This window comes from Acinonyx jubatus, chromosome E4, assembly GCF_027475565.1.
Source record: "Acinonyx jubatus isolate Ajub_Pintada_27869175 chromosome E4, VMU_Ajub_asm_v1.0, whole genome shotgun sequence".
Classification (NCBI taxonomy): Eukaryota; Metazoa; Chordata; class Mammalia; order Carnivora; family Felidae; genus Acinonyx; species Acinonyx jubatus.
In genome coordinates, this window is record NC_069395.1 from 48817263 (window position 1) to 48836090 (window position 18828).

General features: G+C 44.1%; 1 protein-coding gene across 6 annotated transcripts in view; it reads left to right on the forward strand.

Annotated features, from left to right (window-relative positions):
* The first annotated feature begins 201 nt into the window (after positions 1-201).
* Positions 202-18828, forward strand: part of SEC16B (SEC16 homolog B, endoplasmic reticulum export factor) — a 54884-nt gene continuing 36257 nt past the window's right edge. The window contains exons 1-5 of one of the 6 annotated variants that reach the window (XM_053209604.1): positions 203-540; positions 13554-13691; positions 14068-14546; positions 16635-16988; positions 18567-18679. In XM_053209604.1, coding sequence (XP_053065579.1) covers positions 16693-16988; positions 18567-18679 — 409 coding nt within the window. In that variant the 5' untranslated portion in view covers positions 203-540; positions 13554-13691; positions 14068-14546; positions 16635-16692. Of the gene's footprint in view, positions 541-7909; positions 8047-13553; positions 13692-14067; positions 14547-16634; positions 16989-18566; positions 18680-18828 lie in introns of those variants that run through there. The other 5 variants (XM_053209603.1, XM_053209600.1, XM_053209602.1 and 2 more) reach the window with 5 other exon arrangements.

An 18828-nucleotide genomic window follows, 5' to 3' on the forward strand; every position in this document is an offset into this window, starting at 1 on the left:
TACTAGATATCCTAATAGACCATGACATAAGTGTTTCATAATATATTCAACCATTTCCCTATTGATGAGCATTCACTTTTTCATTTTTTTGAAATGAAATTCACTTCACTCCAAGCTCATGATGTTTAAACGAACTAGACTCTATAATACTGATTCAAAGTCTCTAAATTTTACTTTTTCAGTTTCTAATCCTGATTTTTTTTTTTTTTTTGTCAGTGATGAACTCGCTTTCACGAGTGTTTAGAAAGTCAACCTAATATTTAGACGCACGAAAGAGGACGTGCACTTTCTTTCTCTGATTTCAGGTAGTGGCGTCTTTTACGAAGACCTTCTCAATATGGTGGTCAGATCATGTTTCCAGCCTCAGGATCTACATAGAAAATCATTCCGTTGGGAAACTGCTGCTGAAGCAGAAAGGTTCTGGGCGGCTGACGTGGCATCAGTTCACACTGTCTGCCAGCTGTGAGTAACAGCAGGCTGTCTTGATGGGATATGGCAGAAGCAGCAACAGCAGCCGCTCCTGGTTTAGGGGCAAGAGATGTAAGTACTTATTTTCACCATTAACCAAACCAAACTCAAACTGAAGAATGCTAAGGGGGAATACAATTCCCACGAGAGACTCTTCTGGCAGATTCATTTGAGAAGCATTTGGTCTCAACCAGAGTAGAAAGGCATCAAGCTGGCACATGGTTTTCAGCAAAATGAAGACCCTCACAGGGTCTTGTCTTACAAAACAAACTTCAACTGTGGCTAACGCTGCTTTCAAACTCCTTAAAGTGCCTGCATACTGCCGCAGGGGCTGTCCCCTGTGGGATGGCGTGCATTGCTAATGTGCAAAGAGAACACGGGATTTCGACTTGCATAAAAGTTTTAGGCAGGTTTGATTGTGGGGAGATGGAAGGAGCCCTCAGCAGTTACAGTGTTTGGGGCAGAGAAGGGAGCCTGTTAAATATTTTAAGGAGGATTCAGGTTGGTTAGGGCTGACTTGGACGCAATGTGGAAACTTCTTTTCTCAAGCTCTATAGATGACTTGGGGTGGGGTGTCTGCCAACCCAATGACAAATGAAACCCTGGCATGGACCCCTTAGCAAGAAGTGGCTCTACAGTTGCTGTTCCCAAGGCTTCCACCCTGGAAGGCGTGTCCAGAGTCTCTGGTATTTGCAGAGTTCATAAATCATGTGTTCATGGGTTGGTGATTTTTTTTTTCTTTCTGTTCTGTTGAGACCTTTTACTCTGACGTTTATCTCTGCATGACCTCTGCATATCTCACAGATGACCAACAGCGATCCACCCTGGGTGTGGCTAACTGACTAACACAGTTTTGCTTGTCACCTCTCTGCTGGGGATATCTAAGCGAACTATGTGAAAGAGGTTCCTGGCCCTGCGGAGTTTGCTGCCCAGCAGGAGAAACAGATGTTAGGAGAGGACAAAAGAATAGTGGGTGGGGAGTCAGGAGACCTGGAATCGGGTCCTGGCCTCGATCCCAATTAACCATATGGCACTCTGGGCTTCAGTTTGTGCACTATAAAATGAGTGGGCTGGAAAGGATAACCTCTTCAGTAACTGATTCCTCACCTAGTGTGAGTTTTCCCTTGCTGAACAGATTTTCACACGGCCTTAAATTTGCTCCACATCTAATTTGGGAACAGGGCTGGGAGGGCCTTTATTTATGAAACAGGCCTCACTTATCACCAGCCAGGTTTTATCAGATTGTGATTGTTATGTAATAGAGACTTGAAGGAGCCTCCTGGATGGTCCCACTTACGACGTGATATTGGTAGGAGGAAAGGTTGCTTCCAAGAAAGAAGTCCTGAAGGTAGCAATTCCATACAGATTCATCTTAAATATCTGAGTTTCTGTTTTCAAATGGTTATTGATCGGGACGAGTTACCTTTTCAACTGCTGCTGATCTTTGAGGGGGAAAAGACACAAAAGCCTGACACGAAGGAAAACAAAAACTGCTCGAAATAGGTTTGATTCACAGGCTACAGCTTGAAAGAAATTAAACTGAGTGAAAAATAAGCCAGGCTGTGGTTTCAAATAAAATAGAAAAAATACCATTTAAAAAAAAAAGAAGAAAGAAAAAAATAGAAAATAGCCACCATTGGTGACTATGCAGTGCATCCTTGGCTTCCTGAAATCTATCACCATCAGCTCAGTCAGTTTTGGCCTTGGAAGTTGTGGGAGTTTCATTAACATGTTTTAATAGAATGATGGATAACATCAATTTCTTTTTTTAAAAAATCAATTTCTTTGATATAATTAGTATGCATACTCCCCCCCCCCCCCCGCCCCCATCAGCTTTGCCTAGCCTCACTCACAAAATTAGCCACATGGTCATTCTTATGTCCCTCACTGCCCTCTCTCTCCTCAATGGCGTAAGTATACTTCCTGACCCCTGAGTAATCCCTTCTCTTGGGCTATGAACTCCATACCCATTGGCCTCCTAGGGGACCACATCCATCAGTCATTCCCTTTATTACCCCATCTCTTCTGTCTCTTGTCTAATTGGCTTTCCACTATACTGTCTCCCATTTTATACCAACCATCCAACCAATCAGCCCAGTGAACAGCCCCTCAGGGTTTCTCCTCACCGTCTACCCTTTTCAGACCATTCTGCCCACCCTATGGAATCCAGGGAATGCTTTCAAGTTCTTATAGAACTTGATCTCTTACTGCATTTTTTCTCTTTACCTCTTCCTCTTTCTTGACACGCCATCCTTCCTTGATTTTCTTGATGCTGTTCTAACTTATATCTTCTCAGTCCACACGGACTTCTTTTTCTCTGATTTTACGTTAAGTTATTATTATTATGATTATTATTATTTGAAATCTGTGCTCTTCCTCAACAATCTCATCCATATCCATGATTTTAATTATGACTTGGGTGCTGATAACACCTAAATCAAAGCACATACAAATCTTTAGGAAAGAAGCAACATACAAACAACAAATCTCACCCACCACAAATGTGAGTTCCTGCAGACTTCTCTCAGGAGCTCCTGACTCATTCACTGCCTGAAACACCTCGAGGACATTGTCCGGCAGGCAGCTCCACTTGCCATGGCCACCTCAACGTTCCTTTCCACACAAAACCTGCTTCTTCCAGTTAAATACATTTCAGTCTTCATCAGGGACATCACCAAGCCAGAGCTGTGTAAATTCAACTAACCTCTAAAATTCATTTATTCTGCTTCCTCATTCTCTCTCGAATCTGACACCCACCCCTGCTCACACATGCCTTTCCACCAGCGCTTTAGTTTGGCTTGTATGGACTTTAAAAAGAAGGATGTTGGCAACTGCCTCTTAAGGCTCACCCTGCCTTCAGTCTGGCGCTCCCCAAACCATTCTTTACATTGTGACTTGTGTGATTTTTTAAAAATGCTCCTCATAGTATTCAGCAAAAAATCCCAGACCTTCATGACTCATTCCCAGCTTGACCATACGGACTCCTTTCTCCCATTTTCCTGAATAGGCATTACCCTCTAGTCCGATTGAATATGGTGGGTCACCAGAGCCTGCCCAGCTGAACATCCCCTCCATGTCCTTGTACCTACTGATTCCTCTTCTGGAACCACCCCCCATGCCCCAATTCACCCTGTTAAGTGCTAATTATCCATTAAGGTTCCGTGAATGTTTCTATCTCAGGAAGCCTTGCCTGAGTTGGCTGTCTTTCCCGGATCATATAATAACTTTTGTAACAATTATCATACTTTATTAAAGTGATTAATTTACTTTATTTGCCTTTTCAGTTGACGGTAGAAATCTAAGAAATAGAATTATGTCTTATTGCTGTATCCCTAATGCCTACAACAGCATGAGGCACATAATTGTTCTTCAGTAAACTATTATTGAATGAATGAATGGTGGACAGATGGCTGTCTGTGGCTTTAAGCTGATATTCTATTATCTCAGTCAACTCAATGGGAAACACATTTCTTTCTCAATAGTCCAAGTGTAAGTTTGGGGAGGATGCTTCTTGGATGTGTCCCTGGGCATGTGCTAATTGCTGAATTAATCACTGTAGCCAGGGAGCTGCGAGACTCTTACTATCTAGGTATGAATTTTGTTCATTGTTAGAGAGAGGGATATGGTCAGTCCCATACATGCTATATAAACTGATAGAGGCAGGGAAGTTCATCACAGAAAAACTGATGATTTATTACCAGAAGCCAGAGGATAGGATGCTCGGCAGGTACAGCCCATGTTCGCCATGTTGTGTGCAGACAGTCTAGGTATTGGGGAGAGCTGGGGCTACACTTTGCTCCATGTGGCTGGCTGAGGCAGCTAAGAGAGTCTCTTCAGTCTCAGCTCGTATCACTGCTGTCTTAGTCTGCTCCACCATTAGATGGTGGATTATAAACATATGGGTGGGTTATGAACAATGGGAAATTACTCCTCACAGTTTTGGAGGCTGGGAAAACTAAGATCAAGGTGCTGGCAGATTCGGTGTCCGGTGAGGGTCTATTTCCTGGTTCATAGGTGACCTGGGTCCTCTGAGTCTTTGTGTGCACTGTGTCTTCACATGGCAGAAGGGGCCAGGGAGCTCTCTGGGGCTTCTTTTAGAAGAATCCTAATCCCATTCAAGAGAGCTTTATCCTGTGGCCTAATCACCTCCAAGGCTCTACCTCCTAATACCATCTCACTGGGGATTAGATTTCAACATAAGAATTTTGGGAAGACACAGGCATAGTCCTCAGCAACTTATTTTTGTATTCTAGGCTCCAACCACACTACACATAAAACCCACTGATGATATGCTGAAGACACAGGCCCTCCTTTGTCTCGGAGCCATTTTAATATCCCTCCTTCTGTGGGGAACACATTCTCTCTTGCTCTCCTTCCCCTACTTCCAGGCTAATGTACTCAGTTTCTCACCCATTTCCTGGTTATTAAATAGGAGCAGGGACTCTTTTGGGTTCCTTTGGCCTAGTCCTTCTGTTTTATTAGAGAAACTATGTAGAGTCGGCTGATATAGGAAAAAACATTTTTATTACAATAAATAATGAACTCGTATTTGTCTCACATATTATTTGTTGAATGATGGAAATAATTATTTTCACTCTAGGGGTAAGGCTATATACTCCAGTCAGTTTCATTTAATGACATCATTCATTCAACAAATGCCACGGGGACCAGCATAAGGTCATGGTGTCATACTGTCAATGTCATGGTGTTTGCATCTTTAGTGAGAAAGGAAATATTCTCAGGAAGCTTGTACGGAAACTACATCACAGAAACAATGTCGGGAAAGGCAGTAAGTATTTACTCAGCATGCCAAGACTTTCTAATGCTCATTTATGGGATCCTCCCAGAAAATAATGAACTTTGGCCATCTCCCTTGTGATACCTGCAGACATTTATGCTTAGAAAAGAAACTTCTCCATCATCTTGACATGCCCTTCAATACCCTCCAGAAACTGAAGTTTGAACTTTGTTTTTTGGCATCATAAGTGGCTCCTCTGGAAATTGCCCTGATGTGCTAAATTGAGCATTAGAACAGCACTCCTGGGGATCTTTGCTATATCTGCAGTCACTTATTCCAAACTGAGAGAACAGGGACATGAGCGCCACCAAAATACGTGTGTGCACTCACACTCTGTACAGGCAGAGGCTATTTCTGTCCATGGAACAGTGGGCAGAGGAGGAGAACCAGCAAAGTGTTATGCACCTTTGCTGACTAACAAATGGGATGAGGAGAAAATACAGGAATTAATCTTTGAGTTCTTATTTTTATGACTATATCTATAACAGGTTGAATGAACCTATTTACACGGATAGATAGCTTTGAAGATTGTAATCATTGTATTTCCATAGAATAGATTTCTGAATAATTGCATTTTTGTGTTAAATATGTCACAAGGCTGTTCCTAACCAGAATGCTTTTCATTTAAAAAATGTTTATTTGTTTATTTAGAGAGAGAGCATGAGCAAGAATGAGCAGGGGAGGGGAAGACAGGGAGGGAGAGACAGAATCCCAAGCAGAGGCTCTGCGCTCTCAGTGCAGATGTGGGCCTCGAACCCACAAACCATGAGGTCATAACCTGAGCCGAAATCAAGAGTTGGATTCTTGACCAACTGAGCCACCCAGGCGCCCTCTAACCAGTATGCTTCCCCGAGCAAAACTTTGACTAGAAGTCCTGTGGTTGATTTTCCTCCACTTGATGATGTGCTCACACTATGTGAGTTTGGTGAAATCTCCTACACTTTCTGGTTTTGCTTTTATTGTCCTCAAACCAACAGACTCTCTACTGATGCCACTGGGTAATGAAAACAATGAACCAAAGATGGGCATCTCTGGGGAAAACACGTTATGAATGTAATGGATAATTACGGTGAGAGAGAGAGGGAGGAATACAAATAGAAACCAATAGTCTCAGATTCGATTCTAAGCCAATAATAAAGAACAGTTAAGATAAAAAACTAAATATGAACTGCAGTAATGACGACTCAGTTAAGAACATATACCCTGAAGAGCGTAGAGACTAACTCTACTGCTGTGCTCTCTGAAACAATGACATTAACAACAAGCATTTGTTGAACGCTTCATACATGTAGGTGCTGCGCTAAGTGCTTTTCCTAGATCATACATGTATTTATTCATCAAATATTAATTGAACACCTATGACATACAATGGGCTGTACATTATCTCATTTAGCCCGCCACAACCTTGTGAAGATATCTATTATTATGCAATCATTTAACAAATGAGGATGCTTAGCCTGAGAGGTTAAGTAATTGGCTTGACGTCTTCCAGCGAGTCATGGAGGTTTTGGGACTCAAACCCAACTCTGACCACAAAGCCTGGGCTCTTGACTGCACCATAGTCACAAGCATGGCATGTCACACCTTTAACAAATGTAAGGAACCTGGAAAGGGGAACGGCAAAGACTTTTTGAAAACCCACTTCCCCCTTTAACAATCACTTTGGTGTCTGTCCATAGTTCATTTCATTTCATGCACATTACAGCCCTGTGATGCACTTTCTAGACTTCATTTTAAAGATGAGGAAACTGGGTCTTATAGATAATCAGTGATTTTTCCCCCCCTGAGACACACGGCTGGGAACTGGCATAATTAAACCTAAATCCAAATTTCAATTCCTATTTTCTTTCCGCTGGGCCTTTGCTACTCAAAATGATTGAGGGAAGGAAATTTAATCAGGAAACATCAGTGGGACTGGGGCTGTGTAACCTGGAGAGGAGAAGGGGGCTGAGCGGCATGACTGCTTTCCCTGGTTCAAAGAGTTCAGAGGAGAGTTTGAATCACACATGTGTGTTCTACATCAGGAAGGGCATCTTGACTCTAAAATATTGGGGTGTGTTTCCATAAGGAGCCTGAGGACCCACCTTCATTGGAGAGCCAACTCTTCCTGCCCCAGGTAAACCGAGAGAGTCGCGGAACTCCTGGGCACCCTATAGAGTCTTACCTGGTAGAGAATCTGAATCCAGCCATGGAGCTTGGGGGGGCCAAGGGCCTGCGCTGTGAGTGAGGACTTGGCCTGAGTCTCCCTGGCTTGGATACTGCTTCACCTGCAGGGATGGATGCTTTCTAGAGATTCTTTCCAGCTCATCAGTGTGTGTCTGGATGTCTGTTCTTGTTCAGAATGTGTCTCTCAAACGTTTCCAGTAAACGGCAGGGAGCGATCTGGGGGTGCAGGGCATGTGCATGGAAATGTGTGAGTGTGCGTGCATGTGTCTATTTGTCCTACTGCAAGTGTGAAATTTCTTTGGAGTCTCATGCTTCATAGTAAAAAGTAATACAAATGTGAGTTTTATTCCTTGATATTCAATAATACAATATTTGTATTTGCTCAAACTTAAAATACACTTTATTTTATGAAAACATTTTTTAATGTTTATTTATTTTTGAGAGAGAGAAACAGCGTGAGCGAGGGAGGTACAGAGAGAGAGAGGGAGACACAGAATCCGAAGCAGCCTCCAGGCTCCGAGCTGTCAGCACAGAGCCAGACGCGGGGCTTGAGCCCATGAACTGTGAAATCGTGATCTGAGCTGAAGTTGGATGAAACTGACTGAGCCACCCAGGTGCCTCTAAGATATATTTTAAAATTGCTTATAACTTAAAATTGGTGCTTATCCTGTGGCATCCTGCACCGTCGCTGGGGCTGCAAGTAGTGTGCTGTGGTGTGAGAAGCACTGGGCTGTACATTGTTGAAGTTTCTAATTCTGATGATCTTGCTTTAACTCATTCCTTTTGTCCTATGCAGTATTTGACATCATTTCTCTATTTTCCCCTGATCTCCTGGCTCAATGGGGGGGGGGGGGGCACTGGATTAAGAACCTGTAGATTTCCCAGTGGTAATAGATACTCAATTAATCCCTTACTAATGATTTGTGCATAACAGTTCCTAGGCACTTTACAGCATTTCCAGGAAAATAACATTTATTGAGCATTTACTATACGCCAAACATTTTGTAGGTTTTAATCTCATCAAACCCTTATAATACCTCTGTGAGATAGCTTCTGTTATTATCCCCGTCTCACAGATGATGAAAAGGAGACAGAATAACTTGCCGAGTTCACACAGCCAGGAGGTAGGGGAGCTGGAGCTGAGATTCACTTCCCAGGCAGGCTTGTTATTCTGGGGTCACCGGAATAAGTTGTCCTGCTCCTCTGGGGAATTCGGGTCCTGTGAGCCTTGCTGGCTCGGAGAACACCCTGAGCATAGTACAGCCCTTTCTTCTCGTCAGTGGCTGTGTGAGTCACTTCAGCCTGTTGGCACTTGGTGTGAGGTCAGCAGTCACAGATCCATCTGCCCCCTGGGATTGGGGGCATCAACAAAACAGGGTGGAGGGTTGGAGAGAGGGGAAGGTGGACCACCTCCGCCAGCCCAGGCTCATAGGGAAGAATGGAGTCATTCTTTTTCTTGAGTGATGTACTTCTTGGCTCTTGGCAGCGGAGGTGGATGTAGGGAGGGCCAGTTTGCAGGCAGCCGGGCAGGTGGCATTTAAAGGAGCTCTTGTACACGGTGTTCCTCGCTCCTGTAGGAAATCTGCTTTGTGCCCAAACCTTCACTTCCCTTGTGGTAAGAGCAACAGCAACAGTCCCGGGGTTGGCAGGTGGCTCACGGTGCCCGTGCCAGGCTAATTGTCTCTGGCCCTCGGACCACGCTTTCCTGGCACGCGGCCTTCCTGGTAACTGGAACTGCTGACTGGCACGTGCTGTGCTGAAGGAAGGGGTCAAAGCCTTGGCAGCCAATGACCGGCCGCGGCCACGAGGCCCACATCTCCAAGGCTGGCTCCAGGCGGTAGCTTTGCCGCAGTCAGGGGGCTGCTCTGTGTCCAACCTTCGCCCCTGGACTCATTCTTAGAGTCACAGCCAGGAGATGCCTGCGAGGAGAGCCTCGGCGTCTCAGGTGTTGGGGATGCAGGTGTGGACATTATCCAGTTATTCCCGCTGTTACGAAGAGGGTTTTTTGTTTGTTTTTATTATTGTGATTTAATGTTCTTTTTTTTTTTTTTTTTTTCCCACCTTCCCCTTGGAGCACGTCTCTTAAGCATCTGCGGGGACCTCATTTTAACAAGGCGTGCAGATGATTGGCATCGGTTTCTGTCTCCTTTGTGTCCCACATGCCAGCCCTTTAACCACTCTCTGGTCAGTCCCCTTAACTCACTGCCTCAACGTTCTCTTTTCCTTTCTCTAGAAAGCCTGTCCCAGAGTTTAGTCCTCTATTCAGGAGGTGGAAACTACTGGGTGGAATCTGACGGTTAGACTACTGCTGCCGTCGGTTTAAGGTGTCCACTCATATACAGAGAAACTCTTGACTGAGCTCGTGTCATGTGTCAGGCACCATGCTAGGCACGTGGATTGTCACGTGGAATGGAGCCCAGCTGGTCAGTGTGCCCGTGGAGCTTCAGGTCTAATGACAGCTGCATTTCCAATGCGCTTGTTCCTCTGAGCCCATGTCCCTGTTAAAGCCCACTCCCACTTTCCACACTGGCTGATGCAAACCCTCCTAATGTTTCTCGAGTCTGTTACCAAATCCTCCCTGATCTCCAGCCAATGGAACTTGGCAGTCCGTTCCACAGAGAATTCTCCATATCTGGTGCCTTTATGCACAAGCCTCTCCCTCCCCATGTGTGCCCATCTCCACCCCCCCATCCCTTTCTCAAGGAAGAGGTGTCCTTCCTCCTAGCGAGTTCACTTTGTGCTCCTATACTCTGGATCCCATATGAGCAGCCTCTTTGGGGATTTATTCCTTTACAAAGCGTGTTTCCTTTCTCTATCTCTATGGGAATCAGCATATAACTCTCTTTGGTCTTGTCCACACTACAACTGCTCTTCAGCGCTGAGTGCCCACAGCAGCCCCAGCTTTTGCCCCTTTTCTTCGCATCCAGTCTTCTACATACACTGATTTGACTTTCAGTCTCCTTCTTCTTACTCTCCACTCTCTGTATGAGTGACTTCTGTGTCGAATACCTCACTCCCTTGACCAGAGTTCTACTGAAGTTGGCCGTGTTATGATCATCAAATCTCCTGGTTAAATCCACTGATGCCAAGAACACTTCCGCCTGTTGCCTTTTTCCACATTTCCCTGAAGTTTGGCATTGTCGACCACTCTCCTACTTTTGAAGCCATCCCCTCCCCTGGCTCCTGAGACACCATCTACCCCTGGCTGTCTGCCTACCGTTCTGACCCTCCTTATTCTTCTTCATGGGCTCCTCTTCTGTATCCAGCTGTGGGGGGTTGGTGTTCCTCAGAGCTCCTTTCTAGGACCTGTCTTCTAATTCTAAGCATTTTTAAGGCAATACTACCCATGCCTATGGCTTCAATCACCACGTCTCCCTCCTCAGACCTCTCTCTTGAGCTCTAGACTCTTAGTGTCTACTAGTTCTTGACCACTGATTACCTCTGCCCACGGGCCCCTCAGTTAGCAAGTCCAACACTGAAGTCATCATCTCCTTACCAAGCTGGCTCCTCTTCCAAGATTATTATCCCCCCAAAAAAGACAGTGTGGTCCCCTCTCTATGGCCTAGAAACTTGGAATCGTCCTTTACTTCTCTTTCTTCGTTTCATATATTCAACAGAGTATCATTTCATGTGGATTCTATTTTATAAATATAAATACATATATATGTATATATGTATATACATTGTATTTCTCTCCTCTTCTCCATGTTTGGATGTCTACTGCTCCACTGGACTGAAAGCTTCTATAGGGCAGGGATTATATGTTATTTATCTTTATCTCCTATGAATATGACAATGCTGAACATATAGTGGATGTTTAATAAACATTTGTGTAGTGAATGAATGACTTCTGGAATTTTCTTTCCAGAAGAGAAGACTGAGCACAGTTAACCAAACTTGGACACTGCCCCATTTTAGCGTAACTGTTGCATAGGGGTGCATAATTATTGCTGACATTACAATGACACATTTGGGCATAGCACTGATTAAAAATAATGTTAGTTGATTTTTTTCCTTAAAAATAACATGTTTATTGTAGAAAAGTTAGAAGAGAAAAAGAACATCATCCACAATTCCATTATCCAGACAAACAGTTACTGTTAATCTGTTGACATAGGACCTCTCAGTTTGTTTTCTAAATTTTCACTTTGAGTAAAGAAATTGGGTCAAGCCTGAGGCATGTCTCAGCCACTGAGTTGTCCCGTGCAAGAGTAAGCAGTAATTAAATCATAGTGTACACAGCTTCGTGGCAAATCTGACCTGGATCTAGGTGGGTGTTCACATCCATCAGCACTAATCTGGTGGGTAGAGATTAATAGCATTATTAGCAGTGATGATACTTTTGTTAGATGTCAAACCAGGGTAGTTATTCCTGTGAAAAGCAAGATTTTCATCAGTGGTCTGGCATTTGGAATGGGGAACAGAGACTGGGAAAGGAAATTCACATAAATTAGCAAGCAGCCCGGGCTCCAATTCCAGTGGATAGTAGGAATGAAGAGCAGGAATCAGACGGAAGGGATAACGTGAAATCTGTAGCTGTTCCAGCATGAGGAAGACTACGGGATGATGAAGGGCATTGCCAAGGACTTGGGGTGTCAGGACTAATTTTAGCCCACCTCCTGGTGGGGACGAGATGCTAATGTACTGTCAAGCTGGACAAATCTGGTTAGAAACCAGGAGGAATTGAGCAGCCAGGTTGAGAGACTTAGTAACTATAGATACGTGGGGCTGGTAAAAGCAGGGATTGATAAATCCCAAACCTTTGGAGCGGTGAGATCTATTTCATTCTATGATCTATTTCATTCTATGACCCATATAGCTGTTATATGCCATATGTCGATATAAAATAATTAAAGCTAATTAAAATTAATTTTGGTTGGTGAGTGTTTGAAGAGTTTCATAATAACTCTTGAGATAATTAGAGATGCTTTGGGATGTCACAAAAGGAGCATTTGGAATAACTGGGCTAGATGTTTAAACCAGAGATGTGCAATGAAAGCTAGTAACAGAACGATAATTTTGTAGTTGGAAGAACACTGAATCAGGAAGGAGGACTTGGGGGCTGTTCTCCGTATGCTGTTAAACTGGCTCTCTGAAATCAACAGCAACCACCTTGCTTTGTAGCATTTGGGGGTTTCTGTGTAAAATTTCCCACCAGGGTGGATTCCAGATTACCAACGGTTTAACTACTGGCTCACACAATTCCTGAATATTTAAGAATCAGCTCTTGGAAGCCTGGTGCAAGGGAACTCCCAACAGACCATTGTAATCCTGACCGAGCGTCCAGTTAGCTTTGTGATCTTGGGTAAATCAGTTCACTTCTCAGGATCTTAGTTTTATTATCAGTAAAGTGAAGTCACTAAAATAACCTCAAGGTCCCTTCCAGAGTTGGCATTCCAATAATGTAGCTGGTGTTAAAGGTAGGACTACCATCGTGTCATAAGCCAAAAGAGTTACATCAGATTTTCATGAATGCTATTGTGATGTGCTGGAACACATAATTTGATACCTGGGTCTGTGTCATAATCAAACCTCTTCCGCTTCCTGCTATTAATGTGTATGTCCTTCGCTAGTATTTCTTTTTAGGAGGGTTAAAAATGGCAGTACAGACAACAGCTCACCAGTGGGAGTAAGAAACCATTACCAGGGTCAGAGAATTCTACACCCAGTTCGTTGGCAGGCCCTAGGAGTTGGCTGAGGGTCTGAGACAAAATCGTATAGTTTAGGGACATTGCCTTATCTGACCACGAGATCCACCCAGGTGGTCTTCCCTAGACTAACAACAGGAGAGGTTAACCTGCTCTTGCTTTTTGAAGTCAAGGCCTGTGTCTTTCATAGTTAAGTGTCCGAAGTCCTGGTACATAACAGGGCCCCAGTAAGTATTTGTTGAAAGAAAGACTAAGTGATTTGAGGCTTTTAGAACAAATTCTGAATTTTTAAAAATTTTTCCCCAGCTTTATTGAGACGTAATTGAAATACAACACTATGTAACCTTAAGGTGTATAACATGATGATTTGCTGAATTTTAAAAGAGTAATTCACAAGTGGACGTAAGCTTCTCCGTATCTACCTGAAGAAATGCATTTTTTAAAGACAAAAAATTGTTTTCTTTTTGTAATAGAAAACTGACCGGTGCCTTCAGTTCAATACATTTTCCTTCCATCGGACAACACAAGTGATTACACAAGCAGAACCCGACAGGGAGAAACATGAATGAGAAAAACCCAAACCAGACAAACCAGCTGTTTACTACCCACCAGTGAGTGCCTGCCTGCCTCAACCAGTGGAATTAGCTTATTTTGTTCATTAAAAAAACTTTTGTTTTTTAATTTTGGAGAGAGAGTGAGAGACCACGAGTGGGAGAGGAAGAGAGAGAGAATCGTAAACGGGTTCCACGCTCAGCACAGAGCCCAACGTGGGGCTCCACCCCACAACCCTGGGATCATGGCCTGAGTCAAAATCAAGACTCGACACTCAACTGACTGAGCCACCCAGGTGCCCCAGCTCATGTGTTTTGAAAGGAAAAGATCATACTCATTGATAAAGCATATATATTTCTCTATCAGGTGCCACTTTACTAACATTTAATCCTCATAGTGACTCCCACAAGCTAAGTATGGTTATTTCCCTTGTAGAGAGGAAGAAACTGAGACTCCAAGAGGTTGAGCATTAGGACCGACAGTTGCAGCGCCATGAGTCAATGCCCCAAAGGTGGTGCTCTTCTCACAGGCCAGGTGGCCTCAGGCTTTCTGGATTTCCTCTCCCTGCTTTCTCAGTTCCTTGTTTGCTCTGGGATTTGGATGTAAGTCAGTCTGGCTCAGCCCATGACCAGGCAAACAGAAGCACCAGCCTCCGACAGGGTTCCGAGCAAATACGCCAAGTCAGGCCTGTCCCAGGCTGGGGTATCTGGGCTGTACTTTGCCCTAGTGAATCAGCTCCATGGAGGCCAGGTGGTTGCAACAGGTAACTGACTGGCTGTAGGTCTGAAGGCCAGGTAAGTCTTGGTAGATGTGGCGCCTGGACTTTGACATTCTCCAAGAGGAGAGAGACACTTGCGGGCCTGGAGAGAGCTGAAGGAAGCCACGCTGACGGAGGTGGGAAGCCGTCTGAGCAGGTGTGTGGGGATGCTCGTTCCCTTGCTTTCTTTCTCTTGGCTCAGCTGTACTGTCAGAATGGGAAAGTCAATATCACCCTTGCTGGGGCCAGGAGGGTCACTTATGTGAATGTGGAAGTGTGGCTTGTCACTGGAGATGTGATGCCTTCACTTTGAGAATCTTGGGTGCCTTTCATTTGAAGTCCTTTGTTTTTTTTTTAATGTTTATTTTATTTTTGAGAAAGAGAGAGTGTGAGCAGGGGAGGGGCAGAAAGAGAGGGAGGGAGACATAGAATCCGAAGCAGGCTCCAGGCTCTGAGCTGTCAGCACAGAGCCTGACGCGGGGTTCGAACCCACGAACTGTGAGATCATGACCTGAGTCAAAGTCAGATGCCCAACTGACTGGGCCACCCAGGCGCCCCTCATTTGGTGTCCATAATTATAACCTGAGGTCTAACCTATGGGAGTTGATATCTCAATAATAGAATGATGTGATTTCAGTGAAGAGATTGGGTTTTGTGCCTTCGTGGTTGGAGAAGGGCTGTCTAGTGAAAATATCTGGGGACAAGACAGGCAAAAGAGGCTTTCCTCTTGTTGAGTTTACTTGTGTCCAAATAGTATTGAGTTCTATAAACCTTCAGGGAGGACAGGACCCGGGTGCCCTTTCACTGTGTTGGGGCACTTGGATTTTGCTGGGATTTTTTGGAAAAAGCTGTCATCGCACCTGACTGGTTTCAAGGGAGGGGGCTGACACTTTAGGAAGGAAGGTGGGAGTTTTTCTGAGCTGTGATAGATCTGAGGTGGAAGGCACTTCTGTGCCTTGCTCTTCTGGTATGTTCTGCTTACAGCTCTTGGCTCAGAGCTGTGGACCCTGGCTCCATGGCATTCAAGCAGAGTGATATCTTGATTTCAACATATACCCTTTGACCTTTTGTTCCGATACGATTTTTTTTTTTATATTAGGCTGGGAGTTTCAGGAGTGGGAGCAAATTAACCATATTTGATCAAAGTCTTTCAACCTAAAACAGTTCCCAGGAGAGAAAAAATGAGGTCTGATTGAGGTAATATATCCTCCTGCCATAAGAGAATCCCCAAGTCACCAGTAAGGGCTGACACATGCTTTCTCTTTGGAGGCAGCTGGATACAGGTTCTTCTCCGTGACACGGGGTGGAGGAACTTGGAAGGCAGTATGTCTTCAGAGCTATTTCTCATTTTGAAGGATAAGTTGGGAAAATTAGTTTGATGCTAGGAGACCTCCAGATGTAAAAGTCTCCAGCCAGGAAGATCACTGAGACATGGCTTTCTGGCTTGCCATGAAAGCAATCCCAAACTTGTCTCCCTGAGAGGAAGGGCAGGCAGGGCCATATCATAGGGCCCAGTTCTTCTAAGAGGTTAATTTAAGGATTCAGAAAAGATGTCTCTTGAGATCCATTTAAGCTTCTTTTTGTTTAGGAAATGTCTGCATCCATTCATACTGCCCTAATGTTATCTCTGATATCAAACACTAGCTACTTGTTTCATTGAACAATTACTATATACGAGGCAGTGTGTTGGGTACTTTTCCTAAGTTGTCACTGACTCTGACAGTAACCCTGCAAATGAGTCATTATGGTCCCCATTCCATTTCTCAAGGAAACTGAAGCTTGAAAAAAATGAACTAGCTAATAGGTGGCAGAGTTAGGATTTAAACTCTGGCCTGTCTCCATGCGCACTCATTTCTCTGATAGCAGGGGACCTCCACGGTAATTGTTGAACGCATAATTGCTGGTGGGGATAAATGAACAAACATGTATTTAGTTGGGATACTTTGATGATGTTTTGGAGCTTTATCTATGACTGTTCTCTGTCTCTTCTGCCTCCTACACCTCTTGTTGCTCCAAATATTCTTTTTAATTTTTAAAGCAACATCAGTATAATTGTCTAGCCTGTTATTTATTTCATGTGTCTGCTTGAGATTTTCCCCCAGATATCTCTATATCACTGCCCAGGTGTTTTGTTTCAGATAAAAGATTTTGAGGACTGTAGATGCTTTATTCAGAAAACCTAATCAATCATCATGTTTGGATATAAGCCTAAAATGATGATTTTTTTTTTTTTTTTTGTCTGCAGGAACAGAAAATAATTACATAACTGAATAAAAACACGAGGGAAATTCTGAGGGTCAAGGATGGAATTTTGGGCTCCTCAGTGGCCACCTCAGCCATGGGGGAGGCCCACAGCACCATCAAAGGATCCAGACCGAGGGCTTCAGAGAGATGGAACCCATCGGCCCGTTCCTCGCTCTTGGTACAATGGAGAGAGGTACCATCAGTGGCAAGACACGCACGGGAGCCCCCAGCCGCAGCAGGACCCCAGGACAGACCACCAGCAGCCCCATTATGCATCCAGGCCTGGGGAAAGGCGTCAGCCTGTTTTGGGAGTTGACTCTTATGAAGGTGGTTATCCCCGTCAGTTGTATTCAAGGTATGGCTCTCACGCTTGGAGTTCACCCAGCTCTCCTACGTGCTTCTCAGTAGATCGTTCTCTTCCTTCTTCCTTTTCCTTTTACTCTTCCTCTTTTTCTTCTTTTTCCTTCTCCACCCTGTTACATTGACTTCGCCAAACACTTTCCCCTCCCAAATTGGATTTAGGTAACTGGAAATAGTACTTCCCTCCTTTTTGTTCTCTGGTGGGGCTTCTTAAAGAGGCAATCACAGCGTGACTGGGTGTTGGGGCCAGGGCAGAAAGTAGAAAGAATGGTGGATCCAAGATAGGAGATGAGACCCTTTGACTCGGGGACGGCAAAAGGCAATATTGGTAGATTATGGAAAGTTTGTCTTAGAGTTCCTTGTAAAAACTTCTCAGTGTTGTTTGCACTGACACCACCAGCACCAAGAAGAGACTCAGTGCCTAGAGCAGTACTCAGGGTGTGACTGGCATACAGAAAAAATATCTGTGGGATGAGTAAATGGGAACATTAAAAAAAAAATGAAATTGACCAGAGAGAAAGCAGGTACAAGCTTGTAGTCTCCAAGTTCAGAATGAAGAGGTCCCCGTGAGGTAATGCTAGGAGATTCTGGAATTCCTGTTCATGAATCCTGATTGATAACATAGGATTTAGTATTTTATGGAATATTGGAAGTCATGTATGTTTTACTTCAGCTTTTCCAGGTGGAGTGGTATTTACCTGCCTACAGATTTCGGGTTGAAATTATGACGATTACTGTAAGCCTTTGCTCCATGAAATACTAAAGAATTATTAGTTAATAAAAAGACTAACAATGTGACATTCTTTCCTCAATCTGTTTTGTATTGTTGACTTCTCAAAGAAGGTATGTTGAGGATAGAGGCAATGAAAGCAGTCAGATTTAAGAGAGTCCAATGTGACTTCTTCATCTCATTTCCATCTGTAATATGCATGGGACTTACAATGGCGTGTTGGGTACCTACACAGTCATCCCAGGAAAGGATATTCTTTTTTTTTTTTTAGAGCATATTTATTTATTTTGAGAGAGAGAGAAAGAGACAGAGACAGATATATAGAGGGACAGAGAGAGAGAGAACACATGGGGGAGGGGTGGAGAGAGAGAGGGAGAGAGAGAGAATCCCAAGCAGGCTCCGCACTGACAGCACAGAGCCTGACATGGGGCTCGAACTCAGGAACCGAGGTTGTGACCCAAGCAAAAATCAAGAGTCAGAGGCTTAACTGACTGAGCCGCCCAGGTGCCCCAGGAAGGGGTATTCTAAGATAATTTCAGGGCAGGGTTTTCTAAAATAACATCATGTATTGTTGGATGTATGTATTTGAGGAGCAGGGGAAATCAGAGAATGAGACACTTGATTGTGCTCTAAAAATCCCAGCCTTGTTCTGAAATAAAGGCCCTCCTCCTGCTGATTCTGGATCTTCTGTTTATAGGATCTAGAATTAACTGCAATTTTAAAGCGGGTTCTAGACTGAGGTCACAGATTTGTCCTCTGAAGTTATTTAGTTTGTCAAGTCCTCCATTGGTTTCTCTTTTTACCACACTCATCCTTGAATGACTGACCTTTGTGATATTTTAGGCCAGGCATTGAGGATCCGTATCAGAGCTATCATTCTCCAACCCTGAGGGAAGAATATGCTTATGGAGATTATTACTACCACAGACCCCTGCAGCAGCTACAGGAAGAAAGAGGTATGGAATAATCTCCGAAGAGCCTTTGGGGTGGTGTAGCTGATCTGGTAGACAGGGCTGAGGTAGAACCCCTGTCCTCACCCACTTCTTCCTTGGCCAGATGAGGCCACAGCAAAGACACTACTGCTAGATGTCTTGAGGGGAAGAGA